The following is a 16,742-nucleotide window of genomic DNA, read 5'->3' as shown; positions in this document are numbered from 1 at the left end:
AGAAATCGTCGGCGGAAACGGAGGGGAACACGAGATTTCGAGAAAAAACGAACCGTGGCGCGATTGACAAACAGATCAATCGCTCTAGGTTTTACGTATGCGATCCTCTTACCCAGCGATTTGTTCCGCTGGCTTCGAGAGGACGACGTCTACATTTGAATGTGATACTAAGCGATTGCACGTACCGTGGCATTTATCACCAGAGACGGTGTGCTCCCGTGATTTCGCCATAGAGACTCGATCAAATGAGATACAATTTTCGCAATGAACGACTGAGAATTGACAATTTCCTGAGCACATCTGAAACCCGAATATACGAAACGAGAAATGGGAAAGTCAACAGAATTTTGGGGACGCTGTTGTTTTATTCTTAACTTATTCAAATTCTTAACAAAAACGACTTTAATATAGGATAGTGCAGCCGGTTACTTTGGGATGATTAATTGCTGTGCCTTTGGATTTTGTTCATAGTTAACTTTATATTTATCGAATAAGACATATTAAGTTTTTCATTCTTTTATTTTGTTCGTTTTCTAATAAGAAAACTTTTTTATTCTTTTGTTTCGTTTATTTTTTAATGAAAAATTTTTTTATTCGTTTCTTTTGTTCATTTTTTAATAAAAAAATTATTTTTAAACAGAAAGAGGGTATAGAAATCATTAAATAAGAAACAATTAATTTGAAACATAGATAACCGATCAAGAATTTCAGAAGATCAGAAACTGTAAACGTATGCTTGAAAGATATCAATTGCGAGATGAAAATTTCAAGGGCTTTTAGATTGCAATGGCACTATAATAATTTCAAAACCATTTTGAAGCTATCAAATTCACGCAGCTTCTTCACGAGAAAGCGGGAGATATATTTCTCACGTTAAGCCTTCGACAGTCTGCCATATAAATGCCTCCGCTTTAAGAGGCTGTCATATTGTGACATCTGTCAGGTTTCATTTCCAGACCTCCCGCCAACTTAAGAGCGAAACTCTCCACAAAGAAGACCGGGAGTATAAAAGAAAATCATTCGACACATGCAGGCAGCTACCATTCGTAAAGATCTGGTTCCAGAGATGGACATTGTCGGAACTGTTTCGAATAAATATTTATCCAAGATAATTATCCGAATGAATTCTTTTTAGTCGAACATTTTACTCGAATAACGATTATGTTCGTCCTAAATTATTCTATCTATTTATTCGAATACATTCTTCGAATAAAGATTATAAAATTATTTGAGTAATAATGCGAATAGAGATTGTAAAATTGTTCGAATAATAATGCGAATAATTGTTGACTGCTTGTTTAAAATTAAGTTTATAAGAATATATTTGTACGAATACATTCAACTACTTATTTTTATATTAGCTACTTATTATACAATTTCAACTACTTAGAGAATCATAACATCATCGATGCCTTCTTCTGCAGCCGTAGACAAATTATTTAGTTATTCATCAATGATTAATCTAATCAAAAATAACAAACTCGTCGATGCAACAATCCAAAAAATGAATATGGAAGAAATAAATCGATGAACTATGAAAAGAACACTTTACATTCTATCATTTTTTTTCATTTTTCTGTATGCATTCCTGTACGAGTAAAATCTTAAAGATAAAGAATCTAATTAAAAAATTTATCTTAAAATTTTTATTCGATAGTGCCGAATAAAATTTCTTTCGTTAATCTTTATCTCTTATACGAATAGCATTTTGATCAACTCTGTCTGGTACAAATATCGCGAGTATTTGTATTTCAAAATTACGTAAGCTCGTTCAAATATTGTTACCCGAAACGGTTAATATTTACCGCAGTGCGGATTCGACGACAAATATTTAATTAAATGCATAATTGGACAGAAAACATTTATAAAGATAGTGTTCCCCATGCCGATGTCCTTTCGAATTCGACGAATTTTGTTTAAATTTTGTTTAAATTCCAAACGGGGGTTTCTTCCCTTGAATCAATAACAAACTTTCGGCCACTGATGTTTACAAACTTTCTGTATCGTTAAACGAACCGGGAAATTTGTTTACAAGGACACGCCTCGCTCTCCCCCGAAATGTTTGCCCATCAATAATATATGGAGAGCTGCAGAAGGGAGTATAAAATTTGTATATTCGGAATGGAACACAACATTTTGCAACGTGTCCGTGGCTAAAAATATTTTCATGCACAAACTATGATGTCATACTGTACCCGAACGTGCCGAACGCGAAAAAATTTCAAAACTGAAAATAGGATTGATAGTAAAAGTTGCTGCTGTCCACACAACGAACATGGATACGCATTAAAATTGATCGTTTTTTTATTTTATGTTTCGGCCACCACTTCACGGAACACGTTTCTTCGATAAATGTTGGAACAACACTGAAAAAGGTTCAAATTACACCTGGGACTCTTTCTGCACTGTGTTTTCAACAGGTTTCCAGTAGAAAAAAAGAATGTATCGTTACTCTTTATTTTCATGAACGCATTAATGTTACTTTCACTGGTTTATTAAATAACATGTTTCAAGTAAATGTAATTTCATGTTTTAAATTATTTCCTGCACCGTTGATGCATGTTTTAAAGCTTACCGCAATTCAATATTCACACGATTTAATTTTTTTTTTGCACTCACCGCACAAAAGAGGGATCAAAACTTCATATCTGATTCTCCATAAATATGATTAATAGCAATCTTGACTTAAACCAAATCGCATTACCGTTTGACGAAGCAAACGGAAGCTTCCACAAAAATCTGTACATGCATGTACATATTTAAAAATCAGCCAAATGCTCCCCCGTACATTTTACGTCATTTTTCAGAATAAATTTGGAAAACTTTTGTTCCCGAAATTGAAACAGCCGTCATGATAACAAAGTGTTCATTTAAATAACGTTTTTGAAGCGGTGGAAATGAAAAAAAAGGCTGTTCGTACGCCCGTTTGTTGGGCGCTGCTAACGGCCCCTGCTTTTATTTTCTCTCAATTAATTTGTCCGTTTTTCGAGCATTCAGAATTAAATAAATGCGAATGTTTTAATCGAAATACGAAATATAGGTATTTTAGTAAGCCGAAACAGTTTGGATCCTATCCGCTCAAAAAGTTATACAACGATGTAATTTTTCTGTTTCATTCTGCGATTCATTTTACCTTTGCTTTCTTCGTTAGCGTGTCCAAAAAAAAAAACGAACGAACCGCTTTGAACCTATTAAAACGATTCAAATCGATACTCGCAAAACGGTAGCAAATTTAAATGATATTTAACCAGTTGGTTATTGCGACCTCTTTGAAAAATGTGTACCTAAAATGTATCGCAAAATGTGAACTTTGTTCACACTATATATAGTTTCTTCATAATAATTCATTATATCTTTTCATTTGTTCGTTTTGTTTCGTCTTGGCCTCCACATATTCGAAACATCTGAAAATTTACGAATATATTTTAGTTCGCACTGAAATTGCAATTTAAACAACAAATTTTTAAACATGGCGAGTATACTCGTCGTAACACAAAATATTGCCATTACTTCATGACGAGTATACTCGTCAAAAACAGCTAACTGGTTAAGGGAATGATTCGAGCCGTCGGCTCTGTTCAGAAAAATATGAAGTTTAGGAAGCAATAAAATGTTAGCAAAAGGCTTCCGCGTTATTCTACTATGCACGCGTTGCCCGTCGATATCGATGCAAAACGAACATTCGAGACAATTCAATGGAGCGAGTAAGAGCAGAAAATCTATTTCTCTGGGATAGCATCCGACAAGCGAAGGAGAAAGATTAAGGAGTGGGAGGTGACGAGGGAGGTAGAGAGGGGTGGGAGGCAATGTAATTAAGCGCTTTCGGACACGAACAATTAGGTGGAAAAAGAACGAGCACGATTCGGTGCGCGGAGCCGAAAGGACGGGGCTCGGGCATAAAAAAGCACGCGAAAAGTCGGGGAGAAAAAAGACTTCCGGGGACGCAGAAGGCATTATATAAATTCAGGGAGACCGTGCGCCGTGGGATAGACGCGTCCCATCCCTAATGGGTCCAACCATTATGACAATTGCATCTGCCGGATATATAAAACTAAACAAAAAACACCGGAAACAAGACAGAGCGCAGCAACGATATGCTTTCATTTTTTGGAGCGCGAAAGAAAGACAACAGCGGGGATAACGGCGGGCATCCGGGCAACTGAAACGTCCCCTAACAAAACCTGCAATTGAACCTTGACTATAATTCCGTAGCTATAAGGAAAAACGTCCCAAGTCACAATTTTGAAATGTTTATGTTAATGCTTTAACTGAACTGTAGCATATAGGATTTACGTATTTATCTCGGAAAACATCGTGTGTGAAAACAAATTACTAATGCGAATAATAATAAGAATTTTAATACTAGGTTTGCGGAACCCGTCAAATTGAGGGTTTACTTATTTTTCAATTAACGATTATTCAGATTGTAAAGATACGTTTATGAGCTATTTATTAAATACATGTGCTACTTGCGGCGAATATTGCAGTAACGCTCGTTAAAAATCAAGATAAATGTCTTATTGTTACTTTTATAAACTAATATAAAACAGGCTGCTTTGTAAATCTGGTGTTAAGCAACAATATCTCGGAAGTGAGGACATGTCCTTGCAGTCGCATAATTGTGCACTAACGTGATCCGAAAAAAATGACATGCCCAAACTTTGACATCGACATTTCCAGAAAATGACATCGTCCATTACAGTTTAAACATTTCAGTGATTTCATATCATTTTCAATCATAACTGTATTAACTGTATTTCCAATTGTAAATCAAATTTTTTCTTATTTTTTCACATAGAACCCTGTTCGGTTGTATTTTACGAATATGTAATTATATTACGAATTATACGGCCCACCCTATATATCAATGAATAGGCTACGGATTTAAAATTGAACTTTTACAACAGAATCAAAGCGCCAATGTAAAAGTTAACTTAAAACAGAAACTGAAATAATTCAGAAGAGTTTACTAAACAAACTATGTTTATAAAATTTTACAGTTAAATCACAGCTAAATTCAAGCCCTGTTAGAGAGATGAAACAACCCTTAATGGAGGGCATTCAGGCGAAAATCAACTACCAGTAATGTTGCAGATAAAATTTTCAAAATATGAATTTTCATAGCATTTTTTTACGCTGATCTTCACATTTTAAATTACGTTGCCAAAAAGTTTGCACGTAATCCGAATCAGCGTAAAAAATTCTATCAAAATGCATATTTTCAAAATTGTACCTGAAAAATTGCTGGTAGTTGATTTTCGACGAATTGCCAACGCCCCGTTGAAATAAGGAATAAAAAATAGTTGTAAGGGATGTTTTCACTGTTTCAACATGGACGATTCTTACGCAGAACAAATCAAAAGTCGACAAAAGAGGATAGCTATTAAGAGTCGTTGAGCATCCGAGTCATAGGCGGATTGGTCCGAGGACTCGGAAACGACCGCGGCCGACGTTGTGTATCAATATTGTGATTTCCAAGTGTCAGGAGAAACAAAAAACGGCTGGGAACAAATAGAAAGAAGAAGAAACAGAGGAGAGAAGAAAAAAGAGAAGGCGAGTTGGGACGCGGGTGGAAAAGCGAAAGAGAAAAAGAAAATTACTTTTTCATGTAGTATCGCGTCGCGGTTCTTCCCTCTTTCAAATTGATTTATACATCGGGTCGTTGGCATTTGCATGCCCTTGGTGGCTCCGGGTTCGGCAAAAAATACAGAGAGATCCCGATTCGTAAATATCGCGTTGCCGGCTGGAAAAATATTTGTTTTGCCGTTCCAGCAACATTCCCCTTCGACCACGGCATGTCGTTCCACCTTCCTCGAGGACTCCTCTTAAATTTGCTCACGGTTATGCCAGATCGTTCTCCAGCGAACGCAACAGTTCCAGGTACCAGCGATAAAGCTGTGATTCACGTTCCATGCCTGGTCGCCGTTCACCCCTTTTCTTGCTTCTACCTCTTTCCTTCTTCTCTCTCTCTCTCTCTCTCTCTCTCTCTCTCTCTCTCTTTCTCTCTCTCTCGGATTTTTCCTCAATCATCGTGCCGCATTTTGCCTATCGATGGGCGTCGAACTATGCCCGGCTCTCGCTCCATAACTTTCCTGTAATGTCTGCACGCTCGCGCGAGGCACCCGCGCGATTAAATCGCGCACTGATATCGGCACACCGGGAAATTTACAGCGAATACGCCGCGACGTTGCTCCCCGTGTCCCGCGAATTTTAATTGGATGTCTCTGCCGCGGCACAGCACGTATGCGCGTCTTTATCTCGGAATAACTGCGTCACATTTCTCTTTCGTTCTGATTTCATGTTGTTTTTTTAAGACTGCGGTATTTGATGTTAAGGGATGAAGCAGTGTTGAGTACGACTGGGGAAATAGATTTTTGAAATAATAAATAGATTGTAAATATTTTTGTCTTTTCTCTCTCTCTCTCTCTCTCTTTCTCTCTTTCTCTTTCTCTCTCTCTTTCTCTTTCTCTCTCTCTTTCTCTCTTTCTCTTTCTCTTTCTCTCTTTCTCTTTCTCTCTCTCTTTCTCTCCTTCTCTTTCTCTCTTCCTCTTTCTCTCTCTCTCTCTCTCTCTCTCTCTCTCTCTCTCTCTCTCTCTCTCTCTCTCTCCCATGTAATACAAAATTTGTCGAATAAACGTTTTTTAAAATAATAGTTACATATGGAAATAGCATTACAAATGTATTGGCGATTTTCCTGAGATTTTGTAAAAACTCTAGTGCTGATAATACATATGCTTTCCTATATTTTCAGAGTGCGACTGGACGTACGATGACACCGACTGCATCCACGGATGTGTGCTAGCCAGTCCGGGGCATCCTGGTCTATATCCGCCCAACAATCGATGTCTGTACCTAATTACTTCCAGTTCGCAAATGTCCATCTCAATTAACTTCACCAGCGTGCTTCTACCTGACAAGTAAGTAATTCATGCGACGGATAGAATTTCTAGCTGAAATCTCCTAATTGAATTTTTATAACGGTCTACTCTTGCTACGAATAATTAACCACAATGAAATTCGAATACCATGGATAATCGATTCCGAAAATAACTTCTAATTTATTCGCGTTCACTGTGCAACGTTGCCGTCGCGATCGTGCAATTGAAGTGCCGTGTTATTCGGCGCAATTAACCGTGTTATCACTTTGACTGCCCCGCCACTCGTACATGTGATTGCCACAATTAATTGTTTATATTTGACAATTACTTTTTACTTATTACTTTTCAATTATATCTTTCTAATTTCATTGGAATCTGCGAAACGCAAGAATATTCAAAGACAGAGATGGACATTATTCGAATATATAAATATTTATCTAAGATAATTATCCGAATGAACACTTTCTAGTCCAATATTTTATTATTATTCGAATAAATTACTCTAATCAAGATTGTAAAATTATTCGAATAATAATGCGATTAATTGTTGACCGTTTTTGTCATTTTGAAATTTCATAAAAATATATATTTATACGAATACATAATTTTTTATTCCAAAAAGTAATTCATGTTATACTTTCCAGTTTTACATTGACGAATTAAAACACTTCAATTTAATGAAATTTTTGAGGTAATGAGCTAGTCTTGTTACAAGAATTTCCGTATTATTCGAAGATTGTGTGTAAATGGGAATTTTGGTACCTGTTCGAAAGGTATCGCTCGCAGAGTACCCAGATCGAAGCACGTAGGTGCTCGCAACAACGGCGCGAAAACGCCGCTAGGAATCTCGCCGAAGATCCGCGTCTCGTTCGCGATAATTTCCATAAATAGCGTTGCCAGTCGTCGACAGAGATTTCTGGCGCCCGACACGTCCGCAAATATTTAAATAACGCTTCCGTCTCTCGGGGGATGAAAGTATCGTCGCGTCTTCGCTGAGCTCGTTTCGGAGCCGGGGCGCGCAGCTAAGAGTCCGCCTTCCGCGAGGGTAAATTGTACATTTTAATGTCACGACGCCAAGAGGGAAAACCAATTTCGTCGGATGCATCGTAGCCTGTGAAGAAGGAGAGAATGAGAGAGAGAGAGTGAGAGTGAGAGAAAGAGTTGGTCTCGCGGCACCGAAAGTGTTTCGTGAGATTCAGGTATACAGAAATGTCACAAGCCAATACGCTTTCGTTCGTTCCGCGCCGCATCGTGGGCCCGGAAGTGCTTTGTGCAACGCTGGAAAACCAGCGGCGACGATAATGCGTGCCGCCGATGGAGCTCGATAATGCGCATCTTCGATACTCTCGAATCGTGTCCCTCCTTTTCCGTCCAGGTCGAGAAGAAATACGCGAGCGCTCCGCTTATTTTCAGTAGCGAGTTACTCGCGCTCCTCGCGTAGAGTTCTTCCTCCCGGTCGTCGTTAAAGGTAACTTCGAAGCTCGACTCGCGCTGATTTTACGCGCGAGTTCCGAGAACTAATTTGAAAGTCGAAAGATGCAACTGCTACCGTCCAGATGTATTGTTAATGCGATCCCGCTTCGAATGTCCGCGCTGTATTCGCCGGACGGGCGCACACGTCGCGCAACTTCGGTCGAACTTTTGCATCATCTGTTCCGCGGAACTGGATAAACCGGCTAACTGAAAATCAATCGACACCGAAAACCGACTCCGATCCGACAAAATTCGACACCGAGAACCTTATACTGTGGTTACGCGTGCCTCTCGGAGCTTAACAAACTCAATATTAGAGATCTACGGAGTCTGTTGTCTTTCAGATTAGTCTTGAAAACACTGTTTAATCCGCTGCCGAGAATTGTAAACCTGGGAACTGTTGTATGAAACACATGTGCCGTTGAATACAGAGTTCAGTCTGAAATAGGTGATCGGAAATGAGAGTACTTTAACTCTTGCGTGCGTGCGTAGTAACTCGTTGCGCTACGATCACTTTTTCTTATTTATACCGTAACTTTTTAAATAACTAGCCTAACTAATCACGGGTGCGTGTAACCAATAACATTTATTAAAAATTTAACCGTGTCCAAATCGAACATGCCGTTTTATCTTCTCTTTCTCTTCACTTTTCATTACATACAATAAACCGCGTTGCTTAGCAAACCATTTTTAATAACCGGAAAAAAGAAACGATGTCTTAAAAAACAAATCTTTAAAATAAAAAATGTGAAACCGGTCACATTTTGACCAGCATCGGTAAGCGCAGTTGATTCTTTCTGAATCAACCGATTTCAAAGAAAGTTTTTAAATGCGTGCAACCGACACGAGAAATCACGATGCAATTTTTCCTATTTATTTATTGTCGCATCTGCTTAATAGCAATTAGCGACCACGTGTGGGATTACGATCGTTACATGCGAATGTGTAATATTGTAGTTATAATAGTTTCTAAAGTAGATTACCTACATTGAACATTCTGGCTTCAACATTGTCGCCTTAATCCAGGTTCCTAAAGTTACTATACAATTTCGCCAAGCAGTTTGGCTTCTTCCGAACAGGACGTAACTTTCGCTGTGTGTTTGTAATTGCCCAAGCACATTCTTCGATGGCAACGGGCGTTCATTACTTTCTTCCCAAATATTGTTGTACGATGAACAACCTATTAGAAGGTGTTTAACTGTGAGCTCGGTGTTACAGTGGTTACAAAGCGGTCTATCAGTTTTCGAGAGCAGGCGCTGATCTGTTAACGCCGAACGATAAATTTGATTTCCTTCGTTATCTAGAAAATGTCCGACTTGCCGAGCAATAAATCGAGTCGCTTGATCCAATTTCAGGCATATGATTCTCTTAGGAAGAGGCTTCGAATATTAATGGGAGCCGCGGTACGTATCCAGAGTACATCTTTCGCGACCGAGTGTGCGCTTCGACAACAACGCCGCGAAGACGCCGCGCCGCCATCAATTACGGTAGATAACTGTTTCGGGAACCAATCCCCATTAATTTCGGCGGATCCGCTGACGTTGGGGCTGTACGCGATCCCGTGTATCGTCGATCTGGGTTAAGAAGCAGCGCTTACGTCGCTAATGAGCAGAGACTTGATACTCCGACACCGCGATGCAACTAGGTCGTGATTTGATAGACTGCCGCTGACTTTTCACAGTCTGCGCGAAGATTCTGCGACTCTGTCGAGATTACCTGTACGTACTCGCATCGCTCCCGGATAGAGGAGCTAAGGTTACCAGCGCGGTAAATTGTCGAACTTCGAAAACAAGCGGTAACGAGAACCAAGAAACGACGGCGCTTTATACCAATTCGGCGAGCTACGAAATACGAAACTAATTAGAGCACGCACCCTTGGAAAGAATGGGAGAGAGAGAGAGAGAGAGAGAAAGATGTATATATATATAGGGAGAATAGAGAAGCAAGTCCGATGCAGCGAACACGGTGCAGAGTGCGCGCCGGATAGAACACGTATGCATATTTCTTCGTTGCTATGCAAGTAACTATCGCGTTAGTGGACCGATCGAAGCAGCTGGCTCTCCGGTAGTTATAAACCGCTGTACTCCAAGTGACTCGAATCCCTGTACAAAGTTATATTAATCGTTTTACACTTCGATGTCTCAGTAGTTCGCTCGATATACGATTAATTCCTGGGAATTGCTGTTCCCAAGATTCCCGAGTTGTTTGAACACACAGCGGAGGAAGAAAGCAGAGATGGAGTCGCTGAATAACCCGGTGGTTGTTTACTTTTAATAGAAACACTGGCTCCTTCTTGAAAAGCAAGTAATAGCTGAAGATTGTCCGTTATAAATTAAACGATACAAGAGATTTTCAATTTCTACCACGAAACGGTAGTTTCGCTTGGCGAAAATGATGAGACAATACCGTGAAGACGTTAATTAAGAGAAATATGAGAGAAAGCTTATTTGTCTCTATATAGGGTTATTTTCTCTCGTAGATATTAATCGTAAGAAATAGAATTTCAAACGATCAATTGAAATTTAGACACTGTGCTGATCCAAAGTTTTCAAGTGAATTGTACCAAGTTTAACAAACCTTTCAGGCGAGATGCAATAAAGTAGATTCATTTTTAATTCAGATAAATTTGAAAGAACTAATCGTACATGTACACATGAAACAATATTTATATATTTATATATTATATAAATATATTATATTATATTATATTTTATATATATATAATATAATATTATATATATTATATTTATATATTTCAAATAATTGTTTCTAGTACGTCTTAAGAAAATACTATTTCAATTAATAAATTTCTTTACCTCAATATAAATAATTATTTTTAAGACTAAAATTATACTTCTCTCTATGATGTCAAATAAATCTTGAAATATTACTTCATATAGACGGGAGTATTTCATTCAATATTTCCAATACTTTTTCAAGCCAAATATTTTTACTCAGTTCCTTAATTGCATTAACTCGTGTTTTTATTAGTATTGACATTATTAAATATTTTTTAACACTGAACCCAACGCGATCAAATTCTGCGAACTTTAGAGACTTTTTCATGGAAAATGCTTGAATAAGTTACGATATTGGAGCAAGTTTGATAATAAAAACTTTACAAAATCTAAATGAATTCGATCTTCTCACTTCTACGAACAAATGCACGCCGGTTACCATTGCTGCTTGTTAGGTTTGGTGTTAAATAGTGCTGTTTTTTTTAAATTACACTGATATTTTCCCCTGGTAGGCGCGAGAGCTCGATCTGTGACCCGCGCAAAATGTGTTAATGGGTGCACAGTGAACCGAAAGCGAGCAGAACGTGTAGAGTGGAAGGAATAATCACGATACAAGCGGGCGATGCAAGCGCGGCGGCCGCTTCAGTGCAACGACTAGGTTTTTACGACACGGACTGCTCGAAAGCACTTCCATATACGAGAAGCAGACGTCAAAAGTACACCGGAGCACTTCCCTACCCCTTTGAAACGCGAACACGCGTTCGTTCTCCTCTATTCCACGCGCCCTTTCGCTTTCGTCGGCTCGCGACGACGCTCCATTCTTCGCCGAGCGACGGGCAAAGGTATTGAAAACGGGCGCAACGCGCGGCTGCCATAATCCGCCGAAGACTTCTCGCGGAAATTTTGAATCCGATAGAACGTTGCCAAGAGGACCCACGACGAATGACCCGGCAGCGGTCCAATTAATCCCTTAAGCTCGTTTGCGCCGCGATCTCCGTTGTGACATCCTTAATTACAGAGGACGCCGGATAAAGAGCCGACGAAGAAGTGCCTGGCACAACCCTCTTTGGGTTGTTTCCCCGACATTTCTTCCCTTCTCCTCCTTTTTCCCGACTCGTTTTACTGCGACCAGCCTCGCTGATCGTGTTACCCGTTTAATAAGGATAATAAGATTAATAGTAATGCGTTATCGCGCTATAAGTCTTGCTAAATTGGAGAGGCAATGACACTCTGATGGAGAGAAATTACACACTTTTACCGAGAACTTGCAGTTTCGGTGGTTTAACCTGTTAACCGGGATCACTTCGTTTTAATTAAAGTCAATTGCTTCGACACCTTCGAGCAAATCTTCGGTTTCCCGTTGATCCAGTCGTCGATGATTATTTTTCTTTATTACGTTGAAGTGTTTTTGTCACGTAGAAACTACATTTATATTTTCATCCATTGCGACAAAATATTTGAAGAAATACATTGTCCTACAGGTTTTAACTCGTTGTAATAAACACTTTTCAAACATGTTTAAATGTTCGCAATGTTACGAATAATATATGTATACTGTTATATTATACTTGGGAGATTCTACAAGAATCAAGGAAACAGAACAAATTCTGAAAGCTGAGAAGTTGACCTTTCTTTGGACTGCAATGGAAAGAAATTAATCGCAACCGAACCGGATTCTCTATTAACACATGTGTGTCGACCACGATTTTGTATTTCACGTAAAAAGCATCAAATTTTGTCAATATAATTAGTTAAAATTGTAACACATTTTCTAAAAATCTATGAATCTATATGACTCGTTATAGTTTTCCGTTACAGTTACTCCTGCTAATATTAATGTTAATTATATACTGCAATACAAGTCACATAGTAATTACGGTATAGTTAATTGTAGTGCCATGTGGTCGCTAATGACCCCGCAATTATTGGGCCCACATTAAAATAAATAAATTTACCAAAGGAAAGAAAATCTATGGATGTTCGCGAAACAATCGTCGACCAGAGATCCGTGCAGCGTGCGAAGACATTTCTCGTAAAATATTCAAGCCCGTTTGACTTTCGAGGGCGGCGAATAACGATGTGTGAGGAGTCGAGAAGCTCTCTAGGGACGGCCCTTATTTTTCGCCGAAATTCTGACCCTCGCGCGCACATCTCTGCCTCGCGAACAAAACCGTCGCGACGGAGAAATAATAATAACAGCGGTAACGATTTCAATTGTTTCGTCGTTCGCGGGGCCAGCAAAAATTCCGCGAAACCGCTGAACGGAAGTTTCAATCTGCCCCCGGAAACGGTTGTCTTAAACTTTTTTGTAATAAGTTGGATGCCGCGCCATGGACTTCCTGGCCGATGTTGTTTGGAGCGCATAAAACGAGTGCGAGTCACGAGAGAGCAAAAAGGCTGGACGTAACGACAGCAGTTTCAAACGCGAATTAATTATATCCGGCAACAACGCGCTGTCTGGCGAAGTAACTTTGCGTTTTTTACGAAATATATGGATACTGCTGACAACTGGATTGCGAACGGCGGATCTTATTGCGTTGCTTTCGTGGGAATTTCTGACAGATGGAATCTCTGAACCTGACTAAATTGCGCATGAATAATTTTTATGAGTACAGTTGCCGAAATAATAATAGATCCTTTTATTTCTATCATTAGTAATTGATATTATACCAATTTTACAAAAATTTGGAAATTTTGCGCGAAATAAATATATTTTTATATGTGTATTTAAAAAGTTATCATAAATGCAATTAGAAATTAATTAATTAATTACGAAGAAAATATGTACATTCATTGATTCTTATGATCTCAAAGATCCTCTTTGCGGCAAAATTATATTATTTAAATCATTTCAGATACTACGTCTCTGCAGGAAGTTTCTGACCTATTTTTCTGGAATTTCCTTGTTATTCTAATCATTTCGATTTAAAAGAATATATTCGTAAGCTTTACATTTTGATGCAACTGTAATCTTATTTAGATTCGTAAAGAGAGTACATACATTGTTCCAGAAATATATCAGCCATCTCGCTAACAGTACGTCTTTTAAACAAAGTCCATTAAAATTCATAATTGTGCCGCCGGAATGTAGTATTTCTTTCATAAAATTTTTATCTCGTGTAATTTGTGCATTCATATCCTCAGTGGCGTTAAATGAAATTTTAATCAAATAGAAAGAGCACAAACGCGGCACGGCGCATTCAAACAATTCAAATGAGCAGGATTACTTTTCATTACGGATGTTCTCTTACGCAATACTTTAAACGCACGTTTTATTTCTTCCGGCAAAGTATGCGTTTCAATTATGCCAATTAATGTAGTTCCAGCCGTAATGGGGGTCTTTCGAACGGAGTATAATAACTTCCGAGCGTGGTAATTAACGTAAAGGGTTCGTATATTAAATTTGCTTTGTCTCCCGAAGAAAGTAATTAGGACTCGTCTTGTGTAGCATCGTTGCCGGCAGTGGCGAATAGTGAAGCATGTTTTATAAAAGAAAATCGATCGGCGACAATCGTTAACCCAGTTTTATCTTCGGATACGTGTGTCCCTTAGCGTCGTTCCTCGGTGTCGCAGGATGCTTGACGCGGTACGTGTCGCCGGATAATTAACATTGCTGGTTGCGAACCGTTTTCAAGCAATCTGAAGTTAACAGACAACCCGGAGAACTGTCAGAAGTTTCGTAATTAGCAGAAACTGCTATTTCAACGCGTTTATCGGAATCTCAGCAATTTTGCAATTATCGGCTCGATGTGACGGGCTGGGAACATAGTCGGTGGCCTGCCGCTCCATCTTATTTTCACGAAGCCAGAATTTACAGTTACGATGCACACGTGTTGCGTTACAGGACGTTACATATTCAGAACTGTACTTTCCATGGAATTTCGATCCATGTACTTCGAGCAAAATTAGTTCAATATTTACCAGTCGAAGTCTCGTTTCGACTACGAGAATTAAATAAAAATTGATTGCGATTCTTAATCGTGTTAATAAATTGACAATAATGTTGTTAAATCCTTAAATTGCCATTTTCGTTATACAATCAGCAGTCTACAATCAGTTTCAAAAGAATAATTCATGGCTGCGTATTTAATCCGTCAATATCAAAGAAATACGTACTTTTGTCTTCGACGACAATGTTAAGCCATTTGCAAACAATTATTTTATTCCAGTAATTTATTCGTGGGAGAAATCCCTTTAGTGCAAGAAAAAGTAATACATAGAGGGAAATGATATAAAATTTATGTGAAAGAAAATGCCAACGGTGTTGGCATGATTCTATTAACCCTTTGCACTCGAAGCTATTTCAACTGAAAATATAAAATCATTTTTCTAACTTACAGCATTTCCATTTTATATGAGAAAATGTACAACTTTTCAAATGTAAACTTTGTTAATATCAAAATTATCTTAAAAGGTGATATAACAAATATTAGTGGTGCCTCGGAGTCACCACTCGAGTGCAAAGGATTAATAGAATTTTGAAATCTATATGTTGTGTGCGATAGTTTACAGCAGCCAGTTTCAACACGCCTCGCGGCGGACAAGAGCAAGGTTACTAGCTAAGGGTAAAGCTACAGACAAGCGTCTTAGCAGAGTGGGGACGTGAGAAAAAAAGAGCGAAATGTTTATGTCTTCATGCCATCCTTCTTCTCTCACTCGCACGCGTTGCCGCTACATGCCGATCGTCCGATGCTCATTCCATTACACTAAATCTCGTCGTAAACTACAGTCAATCTCTGTCACCGTCTTCAGCCAAATAACGTGTGGTTACTGGTGGGGAATTCCACGAAGAGCTAAACAAGGGATATCGTTGCCTACGGTATCTGTCCTAGTCTGAAAATCGCTGCCCGCGCAGGCAAGCTGTTGAGTGTGATTCCTTAGATATTTTGATGGAACATGCAAGAACAATTGAATAATTACTGGAGATCAAATATGACCTCTGATTACATTACTTGCAAATAAAATATTGGTATTTTTTCTTCTATCACGCAGTATTTGAAGATTTGTATTTTTAAGTAATATAATAATAGTAATATAGTAATATAATAGTAATATATATAATAGTCTGCTAATATATTTATGCATTCATGATCAAGCTGGCTAGGTAGAATACAATACAATAAATGCAGAGGATAAATTTAACAACGCTGTTAGTTTATTTTCAACTGATTGAAAATGTTAGAAATGAAAATAAATTTATATTCAATCCCTGCTTGTTGCAATCGACATAGGGAATTTTAATTTTGCATATAAATTCACAGTGTAGTCATTATCGATCAGGGCTGAGGAAAAATAGATTTTTGAAATAATAAATAGACTATAAATATTATTATCTTCTCGTGTAATACAGAATTTGACATATGAATTTGTCTTAATTAGTAGTTACATATGGAAGTAGCATTTCAAATATATTCAACTACGTAATATCCGTACGTAACTACTAATTAAAAAAATACAATTGTTACATGAGAAGATGAAAATACTTACAGTCTATTTACTACTTCAAAAATCTATTTTTTCTCAGCTCTGTTATCAATAAATATTGCCGCATTAAGACTTTTATCAATCACATTGGATAGTTCTTTCAAACAAACCCGATCGAGATATGAATCCCCGTACCTCGCACTATCGAGAAACCATAAGAAAGGCGAGC

At 38.2% G+C, this 16,742-nt stretch overlaps 1 protein-coding gene across 4 annotated transcripts in view; it reads left to right on the top strand.

The window, feature by feature from the left end:
• LOC117229670 (uncharacterized) overlaps positions 1-16,742 on the top strand; it is a 447,677-nt gene that overhangs the window by 307,837 nt on the left and 123,098 nt on the right. For all 4 annotated transcript variants that reach the window (XM_033486300.2, XM_076520036.1, XM_033486299.2 and 1 more), the window contains one exon: positions 6,752-6,917. In XM_033486300.2, the coding sequence (XP_033342191.1) occupies positions 6,752-6,917 (166 nt within the window). The remainder of the gene's footprint in view (positions 1-6,751; positions 6,918-16,742) is intronic.

This window comes from Megalopta genalis, chromosome 3 (genome assembly GCF_051020955.1).
Source record: "Megalopta genalis isolate 19385.01 chromosome 3, iyMegGena1_principal, whole genome shotgun sequence".
Taxonomy (NCBI): Eukaryota; Metazoa; Arthropoda; class Insecta; order Hymenoptera; family Halictidae; genus Megalopta; species Megalopta genalis.
Note: the sequence above shows the minus strand (reverse complement) of the source record. Positions and strands in the feature narration are given on the sequence as shown.